Raw genomic sequence first — 23,817 nt, forward strand, 5'->3', positions numbered from 1 at the left:
GATGTAACATCTTTCGAAATGCCAAATAGGAGGACCCCAATATAACTGATGAAAACAAACAACATTAAGCAGGCCATACAACACAATTTTGTTTGACATACTTATGCAAACCATGCAGCAAAGCTCTGGTATACTTTGGTTCACATGTATCAAACTCTCAATCTGTTGAGTTTGAATTTTTTAACAATTACATTTCAGGCAAGCCCATAAACAAGTTTTCTCCCAAAACAAGACAAAGGCTCAATTAAAAAAATTAAGACAGGAAAGTTTATTCACAAACAGCAACATTAGAAGTAGCTAAAATCCAGATACATTATTTATTATTCATAGAAAGTTCAAATTGAAGTGCGATTGTAATTTCTGGAGGGAGTTGATCAGGAAGTATTACTAATAAGTTGAGTCATAATATATCGAACAGATTTCATTTGTAAGTACAAAATGGCCTTCAAGTTAACACACCAGAACAGAAAATTGGCATCCAATGACTAAATGACTACTGTAGGTTGCAGAGGCAACAGAAATTACCGTGTACGATTCATGAACTTGACTAAGACTATTCCAGCTTGCATAAGCTTGAAATATCATATTGATATTGGACACAGAAATATTCATATTGAGATCCCCAGTGGGGGTCAAACGCAGCTGCGAAGCAGCGCCTGGTGCATTGAGATTGTACTGGTACCTGTCAGTGAATAACCATTTAGAATATCAATATTCCATGTGCAGGGAAAGAAACTTGTTGACCATCACAAAAGATCCGGCATCAGGTGATTGAGGCATCTTACTTCTCAGGGAAGATAAGAGGAAGTGAAAAGTATGCAATGAATCCAAAGATTTATCAGACAGGAGAGTCCATGATTGGTCCATAACTAATAGTTGTTTGTAATTTCAGTTAGACGAGTATTATGAGTTTCTAACTTGGTGTCTAGACCTGATAAGCAATGATCATGATTGTCAAAAGGCCAGATCTCAATCTTTTTCTTGCTAGGGCCCCAGACAGAAACCTAAACTCTGAAAAGCACCTTAAAAATGACAAGCAGATTTTGTTTTAAAGGATTACCGTAATGATCCATCAACTGGTTCAATAAGAGGCTCCCAAGCTTCGTACTTGTCATTGTATGATCTAGCAGTCAGAGAGAAGCTAAGACAGGAGGTCGAGAAGTCCTGTCTTCCATGTAAGCTGAATCCAATGCTGCTTAAAGATAAATTACACAACGGTACCATCTGCAAATACCCAAAATGACAGTTGTTATGCCATTTCCATGCACTTACAATCAAGAGAGAAACAGGTTAAATTCATACAATAATAATGAAGCTTCAGAAAAAACAATGAAGAATTTCCCTGGATTTGGTAAAGCTATCTTTGATCAGATAATTGCTGTAAAGACAAATTATACAGTTTCAATTTTTTTTTCCAAAGGATTTTATTTGATTCCAAAAGAGATGATACCCCACTCCGATTTCTATGGATTGCATTTGAATTTTCCAAAAATTTTCATTATCAATAGTCATAGATGATTAATTCTCAATCCCATACATGCCACTAATGACGATTCACATGTCTCAATGACTTTCACTTCCATGATATTTAAATAAACGGTAACTTCAGTATTCTCTAACAAATGTCAGAAGAAAATACATAACAAATGCACTGCTCTTAAATTATGAGTCAAGTGACCAATCGACAGGGAAAAAGGGGGTAATACTATCAAAATGACATCTAATCACCATAGACAGTTAAAATCTAAACTTATTGGAGTACAGTTCAAGCTGCTTCTCACTTTTGCCAATCATGTGAAGAAGATTGATAAAAATAACATACCAAGCCAGTATAGTCATCAAAAAGAGCTGCAGAGAAAGTTCTTATTTCTGCATCAATTGCAGTGTCATCTGAACTGCTTGCAATATCTGGGTCAGCAAGCTTTAAGGCAAACCTTCTTGGGGGTTTCTTGAAACCACCACGTACAATAAAAGTACCCAAATCGTTTCCAACCGTCCATATGCTAAATGGCTCTTTCACGAATTTTATATCAGATGTATCCCACAAGCTTTCATCAAGAAATTGATCCCCTGTGACCATATCACTACGAATGCATCTTAAGGAACTGAAATCAGATAGCTTTGCAGCACCCTTACAAGCAACACAACCCAAGGAAACAAAGCCAGGTGGAGCCTGAGGCAGCCAAAGAGAAATATTATCCACCCCTCTATGTTTCTTTATCTGTCCAACACGTTGAAAGTCCAGAGGGGGTTTGTACAGCTCCTCTCCAGAATCATGAAGGACCACGCAGGTATTTGGAGGTTCATACCTTAAAAAGAGTCATGAAACATGAGCAATGCCCAAAAACAGATAAGGCCGAAAAAAAGAAAACTGCAAACGAGTATACTGCAAGCATCAAATGCAGATCAGCTATGTGACGCGAAGAATAGAAAACTGTGTGTATCACATACCCTTTAACAGCAATATCACCAAAGTAAACCATCCCTTCAGGTATGGTAGGGCGCCATATGGATAATTTCTTTCTAGATCCTGAGCCTTGATTCCACCAGATCAACCGAAAAGTAGCAACAGCCTCAAATCTCCTTCCAGAATTTACAGTTGATGACCTTTCTGACCGGATGGTATGTTCACGAGCAGAAGGAAGCGTTTGGATGTCTGAGCTCTTCAATGTTTGTGAAGAAATATCTGGAAAACCAAAAACTAAATGCCGTAATTCATAAGCTCTACCAATCAAGTTCATTGTAGTGGGGTCAGCTGGCAGGAAGGTGCCAACAGAATTATCCACACGCCAGAATACCAAATTTGGATGACTGCAGATTGAAAATAAGTAAAATTGTTAAAATTTAGTTCAGTAGCACCACAAAAAATCACACAGATTCTGGCTAGCAAAATCATAGATTACACCCAGCAAAGTACCAAGCAAATACAGCTTCTTGAGTACCATTCAATTAATTCTAGATATGGCATCATAGGATTTGCTCAAAACGGATAGCATTTAGACATGTAATATCCAATTACAGTGCACAATTAAAACTAAACATAACTCCTCACAAGGCATGATGATGTTCAATAAAATCAGTGGCATGTTCAGAACGACGAAGAAAAGCATACAATGCATTTGCCTTATGAACAGATGCCACATACTTGAAATGGTAGCTTCAATACATAAAATATAGACAGAAATCAAAACTTTCACGTACCAACTGTTCAGGCTAATGTTTATACAATCTCTAAGGCCACAGGGTGAAACTAAGGATGCTAAGATGCAATGAGCAGAAGATGCTGGAGGTTCTTTCCTTCCAGAAGAAACCACACATCCCATTGACAAATAGCCTTTTGGCGCTTCAGGGAACCATATGGAACAAACCTTGCCTTCATCACTGCTGTCCTCACCATTAATTACACCTTCAGACAAAAAGCTATCCATTGAGGTTGAGGGCCAAACAAGCTTGAAAGACTCAGGTCTCTTTACTCGTACAAAGCTGGTATTAACAGCAACAACTCCTTTGGTTGGTGGCTTGTCTCTGTCACATGGAACCAAACTCAGTTGATATAATGAATAAAAGTAATACCAAAAAGAAAAAAATCATTAAGAAGTTCACTCACAATGGTGTGAGATAGTCACCAAGTATTGCAAAACCAGGTGGTGCACGTGGTCTCCAAAATGCATATACCTGATCATTGGAAGGGTCTGCAGCAGAACAATCAGTCACATCATTTAACTTTCAAAGAACAATTTTGTAAGTCAATCTCAGAAAGGAACTATCAGCAAGCTACTTGATGTTGTGACCTACTTTTAAAGGTTCCAATTTTGTCAAATTCGGAGCACACCACAGTCATTTTCTTTGATGACATCCTCAGAAAAGCCAAAATGTCATCTTCAACAGCCAGAAATAATCTCAAAATGCTAAATGAAAAATTCATATATATATCTGAAATAGTCAATTTCATATTTGTCTTCCCAGAAGCATTCGAGTACGTCATAGAGGTATCAAAAGGCTCCAAAATCCGGATTCCATTGCTCTCCATGGTAAATCCAAGAGCTTCAGCAGTAATGTCAATAGTGTCACCCTTCAAAACAAGTCTGCCAGATAAAATTAAGTAAGCATTTGTTTCATCAAGTACATACAACTTGTAAAACAACTGCTGAGAAGACACATTTTCAACATGCATTTTTTGTATTAAATCACAGATTAACTAGGAAAATACACTATATAATCACAAAACCTTAAACATGTATGCAAACATGACAATCAATTTCACAGCATAAATATTGTAAAAATCTGATTGTCAGGTGACACGTAAGAATCCTAAGAGAAGGATAGCATCCCACCGGTGCCATTAGATCACTCAATGCAGGAAAATCAAATAACAAACAGAGCCAATGGAAGAATAATTTCAACCCAATGAACAATTAATTAGGAAGGAAAGAACCTGCAGAATGCATCTAATTGCGTGTGCAAAAGCTTGTTAGAAAGGAGAAGTGATTTTCCCACATCCTTTGACATATTATAAAAGGTGAGCTCTGGACCAATAGCCTGCAAAGCAGAAAATAATTTAAATTCGACTAGACATACATAAAAAATATAAGAAACCAATGCCAATTTTCAAATGAACCCTTCCAAAAGAAAAAGATCTTCAATCCAATTTTCTAGAAGCCAATTCTTCAAAACTTAAACGCTGTACCATGAAAAATTGAATAAAATGCAGCAAAAGATAATAGGAAGTAGATACTCATTTAACTAATGAATTTATTCTTTAGGTCCAAGGACTAGAAATCCTGTAAATAAACATCATCTGCCTGTATACAAGTACAGCTACCCAAAAGTTCCAAAAAGATGTTTTTCCACAGAGGAGAACTTTCAGGGAACCACAAAAATATTGGTCGAAGGCACAGTCTTCAACTGCTGCACTCTACTTTTTTGCCCTCAAGAACTTTGGTCTTGGATTCTTAAAATGCATCTGAACATATCGGAGCAGCATCCAAGAGCAATGTGCTCCTTTTATAGTTCAATATAATCCCACTAAATAGTAGACAAGTACATAGATTTTGGAGAAGAAACTCTATATACTACTGAAACTCTTTAATGCAGCAGGTGACTACATTTTGTCCCTTTTTCTAAGGACATGCAGAATGAGATTTACTTTCCCACTCCATAACCTCTTAAGATGCTTTTATGAGAAAATTCCACAGGGAGAAACCGACTGCATGGCGAGGTCTTCAAGATGTTCTTAATGGGAGCCAATTTATTCTATGCTGCCAGACTTATTGAAGAAAAATGTACAACAAAACCAGTTGATTTTACTGAAGATTCAAATCACCAATTGCCCCCAGACTCAGTAAAGAAAGACTTTCAAAAAAGTTCCTAGTGCTGCAAAGTCCTTGCAAAAATCTAAACAGCAGTTACCATAATACTCCACCATTGCCTGCAATTGTGTAATACTCAAAGCGATACATATGCAAAAAAATTATGAAGGACAAAACGTTTACTAGAACTATCCAAGTTTTGGGAAGAAATTTTAAAAAGTTCAAGGGTCTGTCATACAATTTAAGCTACAGGAAGATGTCATAACTGCATCAAGGAGTTAATCTATATGTTCTCTGTCTTAATTTCTTGGCGATGCAAATGGATCCTCAAAGAATTCATGTAATTAATCCAAAGAAAAAACCAAAGAGTGCTAAAAACAGTCATTAATGACCTGCAACTCAAAGACAATCTCAGTGGATCTGCTGCCAGCAACATTCTGTGGAGAGACACTGTTACTACTCTCCCCAGAATAGCTCTGAGAATGACCACTATCCCCTTCGTCAAGGAAGACATTATCATCCTCAGTAGCTGAATAGCTGCTGTTAGATCCCAAAAACATACAAGAGTCTAAGAACTGTCCATTCTGCACCAACAACAAATGGTTTAACTGAAAGTGAGTTCCAATAGTTAAGATTCTATGCACCAAAACCTATAATGAGTAATTCAACAAGAAATGATATGATATACCTTGATGGTAACATTCGTAAATTGAAGCTTCTTTCCAGTTCCTACAAAAAAAATAGCTTCCATACTTGGAGATGAGAGATTAGAACCCTGTCTATCCAGCAAATACAATGTCCCACCTCTACCATCATATAAGAAAAGGTCAAATCTTTCATCATCGGCAACCAACGGTCTCAGCGGAGAGAGTGAGAATTCAGCACTAGGTTGACTGAATGTGGACTTATCAAGAATAATTCCATCTATAATGGGCGAAGCATTCTTATCCTCTTCATTTGATAGCATACCACGAACCGTAGGCACAAAAAACTCAACAACATCAAGCAGAAAATCAAGTGCAACGAGTAACTGTGGCCTCTGGATACATAAGAATAGAGATGTGGAATAATCACTAAATTTAGCATCAAGAACGAGCATTGTAGGAACTGGTTTCCTATCAATATCACCCATTTTGTTCTCCATCTTATGAGGAACCACCTCATCAGTCAAAAAATCTGTAGGATTATATCCAATGGTCTCTGGCTTCCTAATTGCCAGCCTAAGTTCTTCTTCTGTACCTTCCCGATCATCAAGCATGGTAAAATCCTTAAGAGTTGCAGACAGAAAACCTTCCCCTGATGAATTTGATTTATAGAGAAACCATGCACCACTAACCTGAAATACAAAATTGAATACTGGGAGTTTGACAAGCAAGCATAGTTTATACATCCAGTACAAGATACTAACTTATAAAGCAGATTTTCAAAGCACCTATCATACATTAGAGTGGGTAAACAAATAATTGCCTAGGTGTACGAAAAACATCCTAAAACATCATACACAGTGAAGCAGAGTTTCATGCAGGAAAAGCTTTTCTGTGTTAAAATATTGAGTAAATATATCTAAAACACCTGCAGACAATTGCATATATGACTAAGGTGATTCTTTTAGCCTTTCCATGAATCAAGCTGGTGGCCCCCTTTGACGAATTCTTCAAAATTTTAAGGAATAATAAGCAAAGCCAACTAATTTATTCTCCTTATCTTAATCCATCCTCATCTCTCTTCCACCATGAAACATGAATGTTACCAATGCCCTGTGCTGATGACTAGAGGCCTGTATTGGTCCTACTTGAAAAGAACTCAATATCATTGTCACAAGAGAATACAAACAAAAAGATCCATATGAGTACTTAAAAATCCTCTGATAAGAAGCCGCAAGGATATGAAAGTGTTTTCAAAGTGGAAAAACAAAGATGAGATACCAAGACCAAGAAAACCAGTGTACAAAAGTTCCTGACCCAAGAGCCCTTGTCCACATGCTATAATGATCTAGAGAAAAAAGGCAATAGAAGTATGTTACCTTTCCCTTGCTTGGTATGATTAAAGAAGTGGGGAACCTAATTTCTAAGTTTGCTACCTTTTTCTGGAAAACTGATTCTGTCAAACATATATTTAAAGCTATTATCTGCCTTGACAAAGCTCAATTGCTGAAAACATTTCACATCAATGGGCCAAATCACACCATATCTAAACATTTAAGATGCTTTTCATAGACAGGAGGGGAAAAAAATTTAGTAAGACAAGTTTTGAGGTTAGTATACAAAGCTATTATCTGCCTTTTGCTGAAATTTCACGTCAATGGGCCAAATCACATCATATCTAGACATTTAGATGCTTTTCATAGACAGGAGGGAAAAAATTTAGTAAGACAAGTTTTGAGGTTGGTATACAAGAAAAATGAAGGCAAGGAAGAATCAGTCACCTTCAAAGTTGCAAGAGATGCATCCCTTGTTACGCCATAGTAAAGGCTCAGTTCAACTAAATCAATGATAACAGAAACCTTGGTGGAAATCCACTTTTCCCTACCCAGAGTTCCAGATTCTGTTGCATTAGAATCTACAGGAACAGAAGGTCCCGCCACCTCTACTGAAGCAGATGAGGAAACATTCAGTTGAGGAACCAAGTTTGGAGTCTCTGAGAAATTAGACTGTGCACATTCTGAAATGATTCGGTACTCTTTGTTGGAAAGAGCTGCTTTGAGTTCTTCAATCTGAACAAAAAAAAACAATGATATCTCTTCAAGAATACGATTTTATTCTTCTGCCATTGTAAAGTGAAAAAAATTTAAAACTTGGCAAATTATAGAACAAAGTTCGAAAAGGAAATGGAGAACCTTTCTAGATGGCACCAAGTTGAATTAGTTCAGACTATACTACCTTAATATCAACTTCTGTATCAGGAATCTGATGCAGCAAGTCGCGGAGTGACCTCCGAATAATAACAGAAATACCATTGACATTCTGCATTATACTTTCACCTAATTCTGTTCCAGAACCAACATTCAGGTTTATGTCTTCAACCTACATTAGGACATCAAAATAGGTTATAGAAATATGTATGGAAACCGAATTCTACAAAAGAATGACCGGAAGAGAAGAAGCTGCCAGTGTTGAATATAATATACAATTCTCTATGGTGAGAGTCCGTTGCAAAAAGAAAATATTATGAATCAACAAGCAGAAACAATCCACCAGTTGAGGACATGCCACAGCATATTCTCAAAAACAAAGTAACTTAGCCTTAGGTCTCCTACAAACAGCCAACAGACTATCAGTTTCTCCACCTATCAACTTTCATTAGCATACAACTACCACATATCAGGATAAATCTTACTTTAACAGTTAAAATAAAACCATGTGGATCAGTCAGTTGCAAAAAGAAAATATTATGAATCAACTAGCAGAAACAATCCGCCAGTTGAGGACATGCCATGGCATATTCTCAAAAACAAAGTAGCTTAGCTTTAGGTCTCCTACAAACAGCCAACAAACTATCAGTTTCTCCACCTATCAACTTTCATTAGTATACAACTACCACATATCAGGATCAGTCTTACTTTAACAGTTAAAATTTCCATGTGGACAGCATTCATTTCTTGTCTGCTTCCGTGAAACCATTGGAAGGTGTTCTGCACAGTTATATGCACAATATCGAGCTTGAGATAGCTGTAGAAAGATGATGTAAATGGTTAGCTTGACTAAATCTCCCTACACTTCACATGCACATGAAAAGGTTTGCAGAATATTACTTCGAAAAAGAAGGGGAAAAAAAAAGAAGAAATCTTACTCAAGGCTGTCCGTTCTCCTGGGCATTAATATTATTGGCTTCCTCAGGGAAAGATCAAATTTTACTGCAGGTGACCCTTCAATTTCACTTCGAGTAAATGACTTTTCTGTATTTGTTTTTTGATCTTTTACCCTGACAATATCCACCGAATTACTGGGAACAAGACCCATGAAGTAGCTGATAACCTACAAGGCATTTTAATGTCGTTGTAGTAATTTAGTAAAACAGCAACAAGTAGTTGAAAACCGCAATTGTTACTAACCTCTTGGAGAAAGCGATTCAAATATACTATACGGACTTCAGAAAGCTGACCAACAAGACTGTAATCATAACCCTCATAGTCCTCATCATCAGGACTAAATGAACAAAAGACCAACTACAAAATTACAGACAGAATTTCAATAGAAGATAAATGAAAGGAGGTGGCAATTAATCATACAAACTAATAAAAGCTAATAGACTAGATTCATAGAACAGCAAAGCTAATACAAGAAAATAACGCATGCTAGAGTATATAAAAAAGATCAAGGCAGAGCAACAGCATTGGGTCTTTCCAGCAGCTTATGCATTATCATGATGTAAAATACCGCATGTTCTATTTTATGAACTAGATGCCAACACAACAGATCCATATGCAAAAAGCTTAAAATGCAAATCCTTCTTTTATTGCGATTCCTCTTTTCATCATACTTAATACGACTGAGCCTTAGAAGTATTTAGACCATTCCTTTTCTGTTATTTCAGAAGTTTTAGTTCAAACAATTTCCATGGACTGTTACCAACAGAGCTGGGAAGATTAACTTCCTTAGGGCAGCTGCAAGTGTTCTACAAGAATTGTAATAAAATATAAGGGAAAATCGTTCAAAACATCTCTTTCATTTTGCAAAATAACTTTTTTCGTTCCTTACTTTTAAAAATGTAATTTTACATCTCTTACAAATTTACGTTGGTCAAATTTGGTCCCTACTTAGGTTTTTGACTAGTTTTTTGTCGGAATTCACCACGTGCCTTACACGTGATCATATTTTAAGGGCAAAATTGTCAAATTAAATTTTATATAATTCGATTCATGATCCTTCACATTTCATAAAATAAATTTTTTCGTCCCTTACATTTTACAAAATGAATTTTTTCATCCTTCACATTTTTCAAAATGAGTTTTTTCATCTTTTATTGATCATGTGTGTGAATAATTTTTTTTAAATCCATATATACATCTATTTGATTTCACTTGAACAGTACGAATAGCATGTGAAATCAAATAGAGATATATTACATACTATTCATAATGCTCAAGTGAAATCAAATAGATATATACATGGGTTTAAAAAAATTGTTAGTTTTTCACTTATATTCATTTTCTTTTACTCGAAATTTGAAAATAAAGAAGACATTTAATCCTAAATATTATCGAGTGTTTATATCGAATTAAATTTGGATAGAAAAAGTAAACAAAAAGAAAAGTACGACAAAAAGAAATAAGTGATTGGCACTTTCAAAATTTAAAACAATCACAAGGCAAGTAATTCAACTGATGGTCTTAAAAGTGTCAAGTAGAAATTTCAGATTTAAACTGAAATTTGTTAGCACAATTATAGAATTCGAGTTAGGATCCATTAATTAGATGACCTTATTATATAATTCAATAAATAAATTATTACAAAAAGAGAAAGGTCACAAATATTGAATAGGTTCAAATGGTGAAATCATATAAATATATACATGGGTTTCAAACAAAATTATTAGTTTTAAACTCCTATATATATCTATTGAATAGCATGTGTATAACTACAATTAGCATGTTTAGATGAGATTCAATAGAGATAAATTACATGTTATTCATACTGTTCAGGTAAAGACAAATAGACATATACGTGAATTTATAGAAAAAAAGCTATTCGTACACATGATCAATGAGAGATAAAAAAATTCATTTTGAAAAATGTGAGGGACTATGAATCAGATTATGTAAAAATTTAATTTGATAATTTTGCCCTTAAAAAATAATATGCAAGTCATGTGGCGGATTCCGATCAAAAACTAGTCGGAAACCTAGGTAGGGACCAAATTTGATCAATGTGAATTTATAAGGGATATAAAATTACACTTTTAAAAATGATAGACGAAAAAAGTAATCTTATAAAATGTGAGGATCGTTTCGACCGATTTTTCCAAAATATAAATACAAACATTAAATGCTCATGTATTTGCTTCCTTGATCAACTAGGTACATTGATAGGAGTGGAGTAAGTGGACCCACTCCACAAGAACTCTCAATGCTGAATTCCCTTCGTACATTATATGACTGAACTTTTGCATCAAGCTAAGTCCTGAATAATGGAGGGAAAAAGTCAAAAGTCAAAGTCAACCATGTCTTTTGCAACTTGTTGGTGGGCATCAGAAAACAGATTTACAGGAAAGCCCCCCTGATTTCCTGGAAAGTCTTGCAGCTCTCACCATGGTTTGCCTCGCAGGTCGTGGTCGCATCGTGGTCTCAGTTATTCCACATCCTTCATGATATATCGGTTGAATATAGAGTGATACACACATTATAACATATTAAAATTTTTAAAAAAATCTTAAAAAATTACTAAATTTAGAAAATACCAAAAAAAGTACAATATGAAAAAATATTCGAGTCAATTCCGAGTTGATTTGGATATATGCCCAATACAATATATCACGGATTCGAATTGGCCAATATCGACTGAGTCAGAGCGAGTCGCCGCAGATATGGTAACATCCGTGATTCGAGATCGGTATCGTACTGGTTCCTTCCGTTCCAATTATGACTCTGCCAATTCGTATCGGAATCGGCCGATATTGCTAACCATCACAGTCCTGTATGCTGTGGCATGTGTTTTCCCTTTCCATTTTAGTTCCTTTGGTTCACATTGAACTTTCCCCTTTTTCCTTCCTAAAATTGGGTCTCATGTTTTAGTGAATCTCTAGCTGATCAGTTTCCAATAACAGGAGGCTAGCTTGAAGGAAGGAACTAGTCTTGAATGTCAAATTCCAAGCAGCTTTGGTGCACTTACGAAACTGGAAGACTTGTAAGGAAGTCTAGTAGTTTAGTTTCCTCAAATGCAGTAGTAACTTTTCTACTCGCTTATATTTTAGTATCAAACGTGCACGAATTTTCATTAACACCTCCATTGATGATTATAAGTCAACTTCTTCACTGCTTTGTGACTATTCCACTTGATGATAGTTCCAATTATACATGCACACAAAAGTGTCCTAAGTCAGTTCTGCTAAGTTTGCTACTCTGCGTCAGGAATGTATGTTGTAGGCACTTCAATCAATGACAACAGTTCCCATAACAGGTTAGCCTTTTAAACTTTTAATTAGCAAAGAACTCGGTTGTTTAATCAAGTTTTGCTTGTCAGAACTAAAATGAGCATTGATAATAAACTGAGATGCAACTCAATTGAGTCTTATCCTCACAGTGAGTAAAATATAACATGCTCTAGCTTCCTCAATCTTTTTTCGACTAGTTTAGGTGATAATAATCCAAAATTGGTTCTTCCGATCGATGCAGGAAAATGACTGCAAAGCTGAATTGCCTTCAAGGCAATGCGAGGTGCGCTGACATGATATCTAGGCTCTAAACATTTCTTGGTCATTGAATTATACATGGTAACCGCAATAACACGAGATTATAGGCCACGCCTAAAGGACTTTAACAACATTGCTAACCAAAGAAACTTCTCCATATATTATTGTTTGAATTATAGATTTGTTGCGTAAACTTAATTATGTTGTTGAAGCTTCATCCTCCATCAACTGTGGAGGCACAGAACAAGTTTCTGCAGCAGGAATAAAATTTGATGATGATTCAGAAGCATTAGGAGCTGCCTCCTTGTACACAAGCCCCAGCACTGAATGGGCAGTCAGCAGCTCAGAAGCTTTCATTGCAAACCGAACGGACCCAAATTTGTAGCTCAAACTCAAAGGGTTTCTCAAATCACAGGTACATTAGATTCTGAGCCATATAAAACAGCAAGGCTGTCAGCGAATTCATTAAGATATGACGGCCTTGGACTGAAAAACGGAAAGTACAATGTCGAGATCCACTTTGCTGAGATGCAAATGGAAGATTCTCAATCCTGGAAAGGTCTTGGGAGACGCTTATTCGACATTTACGCCCAGGTACTCCAACTTTTCATGAAAAATATCAAGCAACACACAACATCTTGATTAATTTCGTTGGAAAAAACTAAGATAATAAAATTTATGTTCATTGGAAAAGGTTATGCCGTGAATTTTAATGTTGAAGATTTCCAATAGAGCAGTGGTTAAGACGTTCCAGGCAAATGTAACAAACACGGTGATGTACATACATTTGTACTGGGCAGGAAGAGGAACTTGCTGCATCCCTTTTCAAAGCACTTATGGTCCATTATATTGGTTTCAGCCATCCACGTTACTCAAGGTTCTCATCATCAAGCTCAGCTCCTTTAATTCTCATTCAATCTTTTTCTAATTACAAAAATCCCGACAATTAGTCAGAGTTCAATTGGTTTCATTTCTTTGCTAGCAGCATCTGATTCGATCGGTTCTTCAAGAAGTAACAACAAACGAGTAGGAAAAATTGCTGAGATAGCAGCTGGAACTGGAAGTGCATCAGGGCTGTTGATAATTTTGTTCCACTTTCTACATGTAGCGGACTAAAGGAAGCACCAGCCCACATGCGAGTAAAAACTGACTCTCCAAGAGAAGAATAAAATTTGCAGGCAAATTTTGAGGGCGTTGCTTTCTGATTACTTTTGGATATTTTGAGAACAAAAGTTCTTTTGGACACATAGATAGCTAGGAATCCTTACATAACTTTGTCATCAAGAAATTTTGAGGGATTAGTTGCTCGAAATATTAGACATCCAGTTTCCTTAGCCTGTGGGGCATCCATGGATTGGATTTTCTCCAGGAAAATAAATAAGTTTGGAAAACTGTAAATATAGATAAAATAAACATGAAGCTTCATGCTATGTGAACTTTGGGTGCCAAATGTGAATGTAGGCCACTGGACAAATAGACCAAAAGTTCAGTATAATGCACGGGAATTCGCCCAATTGGGAATTTGGGATACACCAAAACGTTTCACCGGGAAAACCCACGAAAGTAGGAAAAACGATCACGGTGGGACTCGAACCCACAATCTCCCGCTCCGGAGGCGAGCGCCTTATCCATTAGGCCACGCGATCGATGTAAGAAGCTTTTCATATATCGATAAATATGCTAGCTGGCAAAACGGCAGCTCAAGAATCGCATAATCTGATTGAGACGCGCTCATTCTCTCTGTATCCAGCTCTCACTGTCACTGCTCAGCATTTGAAAGCTCCAATTATTTTTTGCCAGACAAAATAACTTCTAATATGCTTCTACATCTAGTCTACCCTAAGAGAAGGAATGGACTCAAAGGAATCATGGGAAGACCTCCGAGTGGACTAAGTCGCCTTCGAATCAGACGATGTATTATACATTCGCAAGTAAAATTCTAGAAGATCTTAAATAGAAATGTAAGGTGAAAATATTGTTAAATTGATTCTTATTGTTAAATCCTAATCTAAAACGTGTAAAAACTTTTTTTTTTTTACCAAAAAAAAGGACCTGATCCCACTTCAGGTCCCAACCCTTATTTGGATTGTTGAGTTATTCCCCATTTTTGTTACAAGGGTCGAACTCTGATGGATGCCCTAACTAGGGACTACACCACCAGATCGGCTACCTTGGAGGGACTTAAAACGTGTATATACTTGTATGCTTCTTGTGTATAAGTGTACCGTGTACGCACCATTCATCCACGAATCCTTCCAAAGTCCACACTCAAAAAAACCTTTTTAATATTCAATTTTCATGGTACAAGCATTAAACAAAAATATCAAAGCCATCACAATCACCAAATAACTCAATCACCTTCTCCCTAGTTCTGTGTATACAACACATAAAGTAAGTAAATTTGATGAATGCACCATGCGCGTAGGGTACAATTTTAATCTCTCAATTTTAATAACTCAATCACCTTCTCCCTATTGCACTGCTCTAGGATCCCATGCCAAAGCTATATTTCACAGTTTAGGTGGCTAATGGCTTAATGCAGCTCTAATCAACACTTTTTTGTTTTGTTTTGTTTTTGTTGGGGGGAGGAGGAGGAGAGGTGATAGTACTAAGAAGATAAACTTTGGACCTCACGTCATTTTAGCTTCACTTGCACACATTTCTTGATTTAGCTACATTTCAAGTTTTCTTGTTCAATTTCAGCAACCTTCCTTCCGGATGCTAGCGGTAGTAGTACTGATATGACCATTTGGAGTCATCTAATCCAACATTAATGTTCGTTGAATCAGCATTCTGCTTGAATAATGGGAGTTGAGTTGAGGGGATATTTCGAAATGATATCGAGGGCCCTTGTTCTTCTAGCAGATTTCTAAGGTGGCTGGCTCTGGCTACACTAAAATTTAGAAATCAGATGAAAAGTTCACGTAATTCTTGCAAACTTCGAAGGCAGTCAATCAAATCTAAACTAGCAATCAAGAAGAAAAAGAAAAAGTTTGCAGAAAAATGCCGTCCAGAAATAGAATAAAGAAATCCGCAAAGCGACGGTGGCTCTAGGGAAGGTGGAAATTGGATGACCAGCCCTCCTCTCCTCTGCGGCCTACAAATCTCCATTGCATGACATAACAAAAGGAAAGGGAAGGGAAGAAGGGTCCAACGGCAATTAAATCCGCTGTCCTTTCATTGCTAGTTGCCAATAGTATTAGGTAAAACAGAAGAATTTATAGCAGCAGGAGCAGAAGCAGGTGGTTCTTTCTTCCATCTGCAGACCTGGCGTTATGGTATTGGAACTTTGAATCTACTTTTTTTTTTGCTTTTAACTCGTTTACTTTGTTGCCCTTCAGCTTAGGTATTAAGAGGACTTGATGACTTAATAACACAAGAAATTAATGGACCCAAAAGTTTTCTAAAGTCCAAAAGGTGACAAAAGAATCACATTATACTACTGCTTCTTTTCAAGGGCAGCCACGCCACTATTTGTTCTTGAACATGGGGTTGTTAAAAGTAACCTAAACGTAAACATGTCAAGAAGAAAAAATAAACAGAGCATTATTATTGACAGGCTACTTTACAAAATTTTATTAGCACTGTACTGGTAAAAATAAAATCCCATAAATGACTTTGTAAAAGGTGTACCATCATTGTCCCGGCTCAATATTATGGGACCACTGGTGCTGTTAGTGATTTAGCAGTCTATTCCATTGATGGTTAGGTATCATCTTTCATTATGGATCCAAAGCTACATCTATTAATTAGTTCTTTTTTTTTTTGTTTCCACTAAGCATCCTAATGCTAGGTACTCTTTTTTTTCTTTTTTCCTTCCGGAAACGATAACAATTGTGTAATTATTCTATTCTAGACTACAAGAAAGAGAGTCTAAAAAGACTTGTGTTAGAGACTAACAGGTATATAAATCTTACTAGACCAAATGAGTGTTTTGACATCATCCTTAGATTTTTTTCGCTGCAGGTGGGAGTTTGGGAGTTGAACCCCCTCCTACAGCCTCCAAGGAGGGGGACTTAAGTCCCTCCTAATGCTGCCTAGGTACTCAAAATTGTCAACTTTACCAGTTTGTTCTGTATAGAAAATAGAGATTTTAGATATCTAATGCCAAAGATGGTAGAGTGCTTCTTCGTGAGGTGTTGTAAGTCAGTTTGTCATTAACATTAACGTTAAAAACCCTACTACCACGTTCTATTTTGTTAGTAATTTATTTTGCATGTTTTATCTGCCACGCATTTACACAGGTGAACTAAAGCATCATTCTCAACCCCTTGGATTGCAAGTTTTCAAAGAAAAATTGCTACGTTTTTCGCGAACACATTTTTCAATCACCTTTTTACCTAACATATATCAAATCGTTACAATAATTTTTCTACAAAAAGTTGAGAAAAATGCAATCCGAACAAGGCCTAAAAAGTGTCTTATGGACTGGAGGAGGTCAAGGATTTGACCCTTGTCTCTCATACTTGTCACTTTTATGACCCCTTTTTCATAAATTAATAGCAGACGTAATTAAGTGACGATCGACAAAAAAAAAAAAAAAAAAAAAAATTCAACCCTTGCATCTCGTACTTGTCCTTTTTTTAAAAAAAAAAAAATTTATCATTTTCATTTGTTTTCGTGTAGGGGGTGCACTAGGAAAGCAAGAGACTTTTGTAGGAATCCGGCCGCTACTCAAGCAGAATTCATTGTAGTCACTGTAGTTTGTACATCAATCAAGGGTTCAATGGAGGAGTGAAAGTGATGTCCACTCCACAGGGTTCAGAACCAATAAAATTATGGGAAGGTGATATTTAAAGTAGATCCATCATGTTTGCTGAATAAACATATATAGCACAACAACAAAAGAGAGAGATCCAAAGCTAAAGTCGAAGAAAAAAAGAGATGCATGCAAGAACCTCAGGTCAGATTTGCTATTAAGAGGGAAGCTTCAACTTTGTTTCGAGGCTCTTTCCCTAGTCATCATAATATACTTACGTAGCAGAAGCATAAAGTACTAGCAGCGTAGAACAAAGTTTGGGTCCTGCGAAGATAGCGAAAGCCTTTAATCAGTGGTCTGTAGAATCCAATGGATTCTATTCCCCGGACGGTATTCGTCAACCACAGACCGACAATTACAGCATGCAAGCGATTAAGTATTCATCTATCTCTGCAGATTCAAGAAATGGTCCTCTCTTCATTGCATTTGACCTCTTACCCTTATTTCAGCATCTTTTTCCCCATCCAGTGATGATTATGCAATATCATAATTTGATGAGCTGCCAACTCATAGGTGATTTTCTAAACAAGTCAAAAGACGCGTCCTGAACGCCATCTTTGATGCATGCGTTCTAATTAAAGAGTAATTAAACGCTAAAATTTGATCAGGAGCTGAAATGTGCTGTGCTGATTGGTTTTTCAGGCAGCTTCATGTTTGGCTAATAAACAACTACTGATCCTGTACGCGCTAAAAGTCAGCATTTCTCAAAGAAGCTTCGTGGAATAAACAAAAGGCCAGATTCGGTGCCTTCCATCTTTTCTGCTACATCCTTGTGTATGCATTAGTTTTTTTTCTTCCCTCTAGTAAATGTCGATCAAGGCATCTAATCAAGTCCACATCGAGAATCCCCTTTCTTATTATTGAGGTGAATTTGTATCGAGAATCTCCTTTCTTGTTCTTGTATGCTTGATGACTCAGTAATATTTCCTTGTTCGCGACAACAGTAACTACAAATATCAAGAACAGGTATATGCGAAGTTAGATTGAAGGCAAATAAAAGGAAACCCCACAGGTCTTCCAAGCCTTGACAACAATCAAATGTACAGAGTCTTCCTAACCGTCCATAACCTATCAGGAGGAGTGCACCAGAAAGCATCCCTCCATGGTAAAACCAAGCATATCCACATCCATAATCCCCAAAAAGGAAATGACAATCAAACTAAAAAAGAATTCAACTTTACTGTCGCCAACAATTGATGCAAGGGCAGTAGTAATTACATACTCGTTCAAATCTCATATGTGAACATTACAGTTCAGCTTCACGCTCCCATATTTTGAGAAGCAGCTATCCTTCAGCATAGGAAGCACTACTTCACAATTGCAATAACTAATGATAATCAGACCAAATTCAAACCAGAGGCGCAGAAATATGCATTACGAGTAATCCATCAAAAGCTCGCATTTGTTGTTGCAATCTCTAGAGAGCAAGAAACCTACAGTTACAATTAGAACTTGACTTCATTAACCACCACGAACTATTGGAGACATAATTTACATCAAAAGAATGAAATCAGCATCACGTTAAAACAAGTGGTATAATCACATGAACATAGAGTTGCCAAGAGTTTCCAAGTACTACAAAAACAGAGAGAGGTAACATATCAATCACAGAGCACTCCACATCAAAATCCTCCACCATTGTTAATTCCATTAAGGTTCGGTTTCCCCTCTTCCTCTGAGCCTTTCTACCCATTGGCATGAACAAATTACAAGAATAATTTCACATGAAATACAGTGAAAGGGGGTGAAATTCTACAAGGAATAAAAGAAGAAAAAGAAATGAAGATGTAACTACAACCAAAATGGATCAATCAAATTGGAGTATGGTAATACCCTGCAGGTGGGACCCCCATTCCATATGCAGGAGGCATTCCATAAGGCATCATTGGTGGTTGGCCCGGAGAGTAGTACCCCCCTGCGCTGATCTTAGACAAACTAGCTTGACCTTGCATGCCATCTCTAGCATATTGTTGCCATACCACTTGCTCCTGCACTAAAAGCCCCTGCTTCTTTTCCATATCTGCCATTTGTACATAAGGAGGAGGAGGAATGCACAAAGACGCAGCAAATGGATCTTGTCCAACTGTCTCGACTGTTCCATCAGGAGCAGGAAGCGCCAAGACTGGTGTCTTTCCAGGTGCAGGCAAAGCCACACTGCTCGCACTTCCACCACTTAAATGGGAAGAGCTCACTTGTTGCCTAACCATTCCTTGATCATACATCCCATTCAGTAACAAAGGATCGAGCCCACCACCCATTGCAGCCTTCTGTCTAGACAAATTGCTAGCTGTCTCCACCAAGGCCAACTCCCAGTCAGCCTTCCCACCCTCAACAGCCGGATTCTGCCAAGCAGAGGTTACCTCAGGTTGCCCATTCGCTGGGAAAGCTTCCCACGAGCCATTTCCATTATTAGCCACGGGTCCAGCAAACAAAGCCAATGCCAACTTATTCCCCTGATCATCAGCAGTCACCCCATCGTCCCTCAAATCCACCAAATCTCCAGCCACCTCTGGTACAACAGGCTTTGGAGGCTCGGGCTCGGCTGGTGGCGGCGGAGTGTAACTCTCTGGTGCCGGCAGCGCCTTAATCTCATTCATATCCGGTACCGGCTCCTCCTCCCTCTCCACGGGCTGAGGCTCCACTTTCCTCTCAGGACTCTTGGTCGCCTTCGCTCTATCTCTCACAAATTCCTCTAAAGTCTCCAACAACTTACCAGTAATCCTCTGAACTTCAGGATACTCAGATGACCTCGCTACACCAATATCCTTGCACCAATTGTAAAATCCAACCAGTTCATCAATCTGCTTGGCAGCACTAGTATAGGCATCAAACGCCTTAACACAATCCTGATACTCCATGTCGAAGAACTTGTCCAACAAAATAGCCAAAACCTCACAAATATCAGCATACAACTTGAAACTCTCCTTCACCATAGGATACAGTGCCACCATAATCATCCTCTCAGTCTTGGCCAAACCCGTCGGCCGACACGCCAAGAATCGATCCAAAAGCCTCTGCAGATGTCCCATCTTTCCAAAAATCCGCTCGGGCGTCATTTCCCTCAATGGGGTCACATCCTTCATCTCCTCTTTAGGCTCCCTGACATCCCCGGATGACCTCGACCTCCTCATCCCATAAACCGGCTCATCTCTAAACTCATTGTAATCATAATCATAGCCATAACCCCGACTGGGACCGGGGGGAGATCTATACCTGTCTTCTCCATGGGCAGATCCACTCTGCTTCTTGTCATACACCATCATCTCCAGCCTCTGATCCAGATAAAACGCGTAAGTCCTGACAAAAGCGGAGTGATCCCACGAGCTAGAATGCGCCTCGTCGCGGAAATCAGACAAGTTCAACAGCCTAGTACCTCTCCTAGTAGCATACATGATTTCTTGCTGGAAAATGGCGTCGCCGTCGTTGAGCAGGCGGTGAATGAGCATCAAACACTTGAGGGCCACAATCCAATCCCGGGTTTTTCCCAACCTTTTGGAAACCGCCGACACGCAAGCGTTGACGTAGCCTCGGGAAGAAGAGGTGAGATGGAGGATTTCTCGAATGTACTTCTCCCCAGCAGGGTCGTCGTCATGGCTAGTAGCTTTAACGATAGCAACTTCCAGCTCGGGGGCCATGTTGCTGGCTACTTTGGCGATTCCTATGCTAGTTTGGTCCTTCACTGCCCCGATCGCCTTCCGAATCGTACTGGGCGCCATGATCCGAAAGTTGAGAATCTCAAATTAAAAAGAAAAACTTATTGCTATCAAACGGGGGGAGAAGAAAGGAAGGAAATGGGATCTCTCCGATAGTTAAATCAATTTAGTTGTCTAGAATTATATTGAGTGAGTTGAAGTACATACCTCTCAAATGAGAAAGAGGCTAGGATTTATCCCTAGCGGAGTTAGGGAGTCGAATGACAAGTTCAATCGATAACTTAATTTCGTAAAATAAGATTTGATAGCGATATCAGTAGTAAAGTTAAATTATAGGACGGTTGACTATCACATCAATCATATTAATTACAAGTCAAATCATAGTGATGAATCAAGACTTTTGAGAACCTCGAATAAACAAGTCATTTCGAAATGGACTTTGACAAAGGCCGATTTGACCGAGGTACCCTCTGACTTAGGTTAATCGAGGTATCCTTCGAGTCGAGATGGCCGAGGTATCCATACTAAACAATCCCACTTTTCCATTCAGTCTCAAGTGCCTTACATAGTCTTTCGTAGGAATGTAATCAAACTGAACTACTCACAAGCTGCCCACGAGGAGCTCGATAAAAAACTTGACTTGTATTCATTCAAAATCGAGTGCAAGTAACTTGATAATTATTCAAGTCAAATTCGAGTATTGGTTTTTAAAGTTCAGTGGTTTGTCATGACTTACCGAGCATAAAATAATTAATTAAAAATTATATATTTAGTTACTATAATTTTACTCTTTTAGGTATGGAAGTTGTATATATTATCAGAATTACTCTTTTAATCGATTCAAGTACTCGAACTTAATTATATTCACAAGAAAATCAAGCACAATCGAGTTAATCTCAGGTTTTCGAACTATTCTTCGAATTCGAATTCCATTTTTGCTACTCGTTCAAGCTCGAACTCGAACTCGAATTCAAATAGTACATGTTTACTATCGAGTCGAGCTCAAATATAGGGATACTCGCGCTCGACTCGACAAGATTACATCCCTAGTCTTTTGAAATAGTTTGGTAGTATATGACTTCGGATTTTACGAATATAAACAAGATACCTCGACATGAAACTCGCAATAAGTGTATGGGTGCAGGTTGAAACTCATGTTTGTGAGGTTTACGAGATCGAGCCTGGGTTGAGATTCAAATCTCAGCTCTCATGCTCAGATGAGGTCGACCCTTTGTAATGGGAAATATATATGGAGTACAAAATATGTTTTAGGAGTAGAATGTGTTGGTTTAGAGGCGGCGTCGACATTGCTCATAGGCCACCTGGTTTCCAATTGTCTAAGGACTTAAAAGTCCGCACCGACTAAAGAATCCCATCTATAGTAGGACTTGGACCAACCACCTAAGACTTATAAAGAAACCATAAACTAGCGGAAACGAATTAAGAACAATCCTGCTTTACTGGCCCAACCCATCAAGGCGCTGTACTCTGAATGTATTTTAGGGAAAAAAAAAGGCAGTTCCGCGTATATATTTCCACAAAATTTCCTGCCCATTAACTGGTAATTATGTTTATATATAAGGAAAAAAATGATAATTATGTTGATTGAATCAATCAATGCGTATCTGCTTGCTCTTGGAATTGTTTCCTCCTCCTCCTCCTCATGGTAAGAAAACTACTAGATACGTTTCCTGCTCGAGGAAATCTTTTGCTAGACCAGCCCAGCTTTTGAGTTTTGACATGGAGAAGCTGTATGGTGCACAATTAATACATCTGTTAATGCTTTTATTCTTCCTTGCAGGCATGCCTTGTTGCTTTTGTAGAACAAATTTGAGTGCTTGTTGTCTTCAAGAAGAGAGAGATGCTTTCCAGAAATTCAAAGCAAGCCTCTCCGAGCCAATCTTCCAGTACCAAAGAAATGCAACCCTCATGGACCATCGCAATCTACAGCGGCTGAAGATCACGAGACAGAAGATGATGAAGACAGTAGAGAGGAGTCAATATTATTGTTCTATATATGGGTTTGTGATTGCTGGTTTTGCCACTGGGTTCTGGGGGTTTCTGAGAATCTTGGTGCTGAAAAAGGGCTGGAGACATGCCTTTCATTTTGGCAGCTTCTTGGTTTCTGCAAAAGAAAGAATTCCTCTAGAGATAGCTCTGAAAGCCAGGAGATTTTTCACTTTCTGCATCTTGATCATGCAAAATTCTGTCGCAACACTTGCGTTGGACTTTGCTTACGAGGGTTAGCACCCGTGGTGATGTCAGAGTCAAAGAAACACAACCGTTATGATTCCGCACCTTGCTTGTATTCCGCACCTTGTTTGTATTGTCATTTTTCTTCAAAACGATTTTTAGGTTAACTTATTTTTTAATTATTTTTTTATTTTATGTATATCAAATCGTTATAATATATATTTTTTATCAAAAATTCAAAAAATAGCTAAATGCTAGTCCAAATAATACTTGCTTTGTTGAGTTATCTTTTCTCTCAATATGAAACTAACAGTTGCATACATCCCCACGAGTATCTATACTATAGTGACGGTGGAAGTTTGCATTTCCGGCCCTGGGCAGACAGAGGGTGGTGCCTGGTGCCACCGCTTGAGTACTCGTTCCATCTTTTTCATTGAAAAAGAAGAGAAAAAGTAACCATATGATTGTCATCCTTTCGCAGACAAAGTTGAACATAAATGATGATTATTGTAAACCATTGTTAGAGGATAAGTGATAGGGCAGAAATCAAGTAATA

The 23,817-nt window shown here is 37.9% G+C and overlaps 2 protein-coding genes, 2 long non-coding RNA genes and 1 other non-coding gene across 6 annotated transcripts in view; 2 read left to right on the forward strand and 3 right to left on the reverse strand.

Annotated features, from left to right (window-relative positions):
* LOC140012959 (uncharacterized) overlaps nucleotides 1–9,500 on the reverse strand; it is a 36,297-nt gene extending 26,797 nt beyond the window's left edge. Inside the window, exons 1-15 of the mRNA XM_072061685.1 lie at nucleotides 9,361–9,500; nucleotides 9,099–9,283; nucleotides 8,869–8,977; nucleotides 8,189–8,332; nucleotides 7,735–8,022; nucleotides 5,998–6,645; nucleotides 5,702–5,893; nucleotides 4,436–4,539; nucleotides 3,796–4,085; nucleotides 3,608–3,692; nucleotides 3,202–3,525; nucleotides 2,452–2,811; nucleotides 1,823–2,309; nucleotides 1,061–1,224; nucleotides 526–682 (exon numbers count right to left, since the gene is read on the reverse strand). Coding sequence (XP_071917786.1) covers nucleotides 526–682; nucleotides 1,061–1,224; nucleotides 1,823–2,309; nucleotides 2,452–2,811; nucleotides 3,202–3,525; nucleotides 3,608–3,692; nucleotides 3,796–4,085; nucleotides 4,436–4,539; nucleotides 5,702–5,893; nucleotides 5,998–6,645; nucleotides 7,735–8,022; nucleotides 8,189–8,332; nucleotides 8,869–8,977; nucleotides 9,099–9,268 — 3,522 coding nt within the window. The 5' untranslated portion in view covers nucleotides 9,269–9,283; nucleotides 9,361–9,500. The remainder of the gene's footprint in view (nucleotides 1–525; nucleotides 683–1,060; nucleotides 1,225–1,822; nucleotides 2,310–2,451; nucleotides 2,812–3,201; nucleotides 3,526–3,607; nucleotides 3,693–3,795; nucleotides 4,086–4,435; nucleotides 4,540–5,701; nucleotides 5,894–5,997; nucleotides 6,646–7,734; nucleotides 8,023–8,188; nucleotides 8,333–8,868; nucleotides 8,978–9,098; nucleotides 9,284–9,360) is intronic.
* Nucleotides 9,501–11,331: 1,831 nt separating this feature from the next.
* Nucleotides 11,332–14,092, forward strand: LOC140012870 (uncharacterized). Its single transcript, XR_011819837.1, has 3 exons — nucleotides 11,332–13,250; nucleotides 13,351–13,533; nucleotides 13,642–14,092. It is a non-coding gene; the product is annotated as an uncharacterized lncRNA (long non-coding RNA).
* A 137-nt stretch (nucleotides 14,093–14,229) lies between these two features.
* Nucleotides 14,230–14,302, reverse strand: TRNAR-CCG (transfer RNA arginine (anticodon CCG)). Its single transcript has one exon. It is a non-coding gene; the product is annotated as a tRNA-Arg (tRNA).
* Nucleotides 14,303–18,170: 3,868 nt separating this feature from the next.
* Nucleotides 18,171–22,101, reverse strand: LOC113704335 (putative clathrin assembly protein At2g25430). Of its 2 annotated transcripts, none has more exons than XM_072061485.1 (2): nucleotides 19,249–22,101; nucleotides 18,171–18,362 (listed from the first exon to the last, which is right to left on the reverse strand). In XM_072061485.1, the coding sequence occupies exons 1-2, from the start codon at nucleotides 21,129–21,131 to the stop codon at nucleotides 18,239–18,241; spliced, it is 2,007 nt and encodes a 668-aa protein (XP_071917586.1). In that variant the 5' UTR covers nucleotides 21,132–22,101; the 3' UTR covers nucleotides 18,171–18,238. The 2 variants fall into 2 exon arrangements, with proteins under 2 accessions (XP_071917586.1, XP_027081977.2); XM_027226176.2 differs by lacking the exon at nucleotides 18,171–18,362 and adding an exon at nucleotides 18,399–18,848.
* A 254-nt stretch (nucleotides 22,102–22,355) lies between these two features.
* LOC113702922 (uncharacterized) lies at nucleotides 22,356–23,428 on the forward strand. The gene is made up of 2 exons (XR_011819880.1): nucleotides 22,356–22,734; nucleotides 22,870–23,428. It is a non-coding gene; the product is annotated as an uncharacterized lncRNA (long non-coding RNA).
* The last annotated feature ends 389 nt before the right edge of the window (nucleotides 23,429–23,817 follow it).

Source organism: Coffea arabica, chromosome 8e, assembly GCF_036785885.1.
Source record: "Coffea arabica cultivar ET-39 chromosome 8e, Coffea Arabica ET-39 HiFi, whole genome shotgun sequence".
NCBI classification, from domain to species: Eukaryota; Viridiplantae; Streptophyta; class Magnoliopsida; order Gentianales; family Rubiaceae; genus Coffea; species Coffea arabica.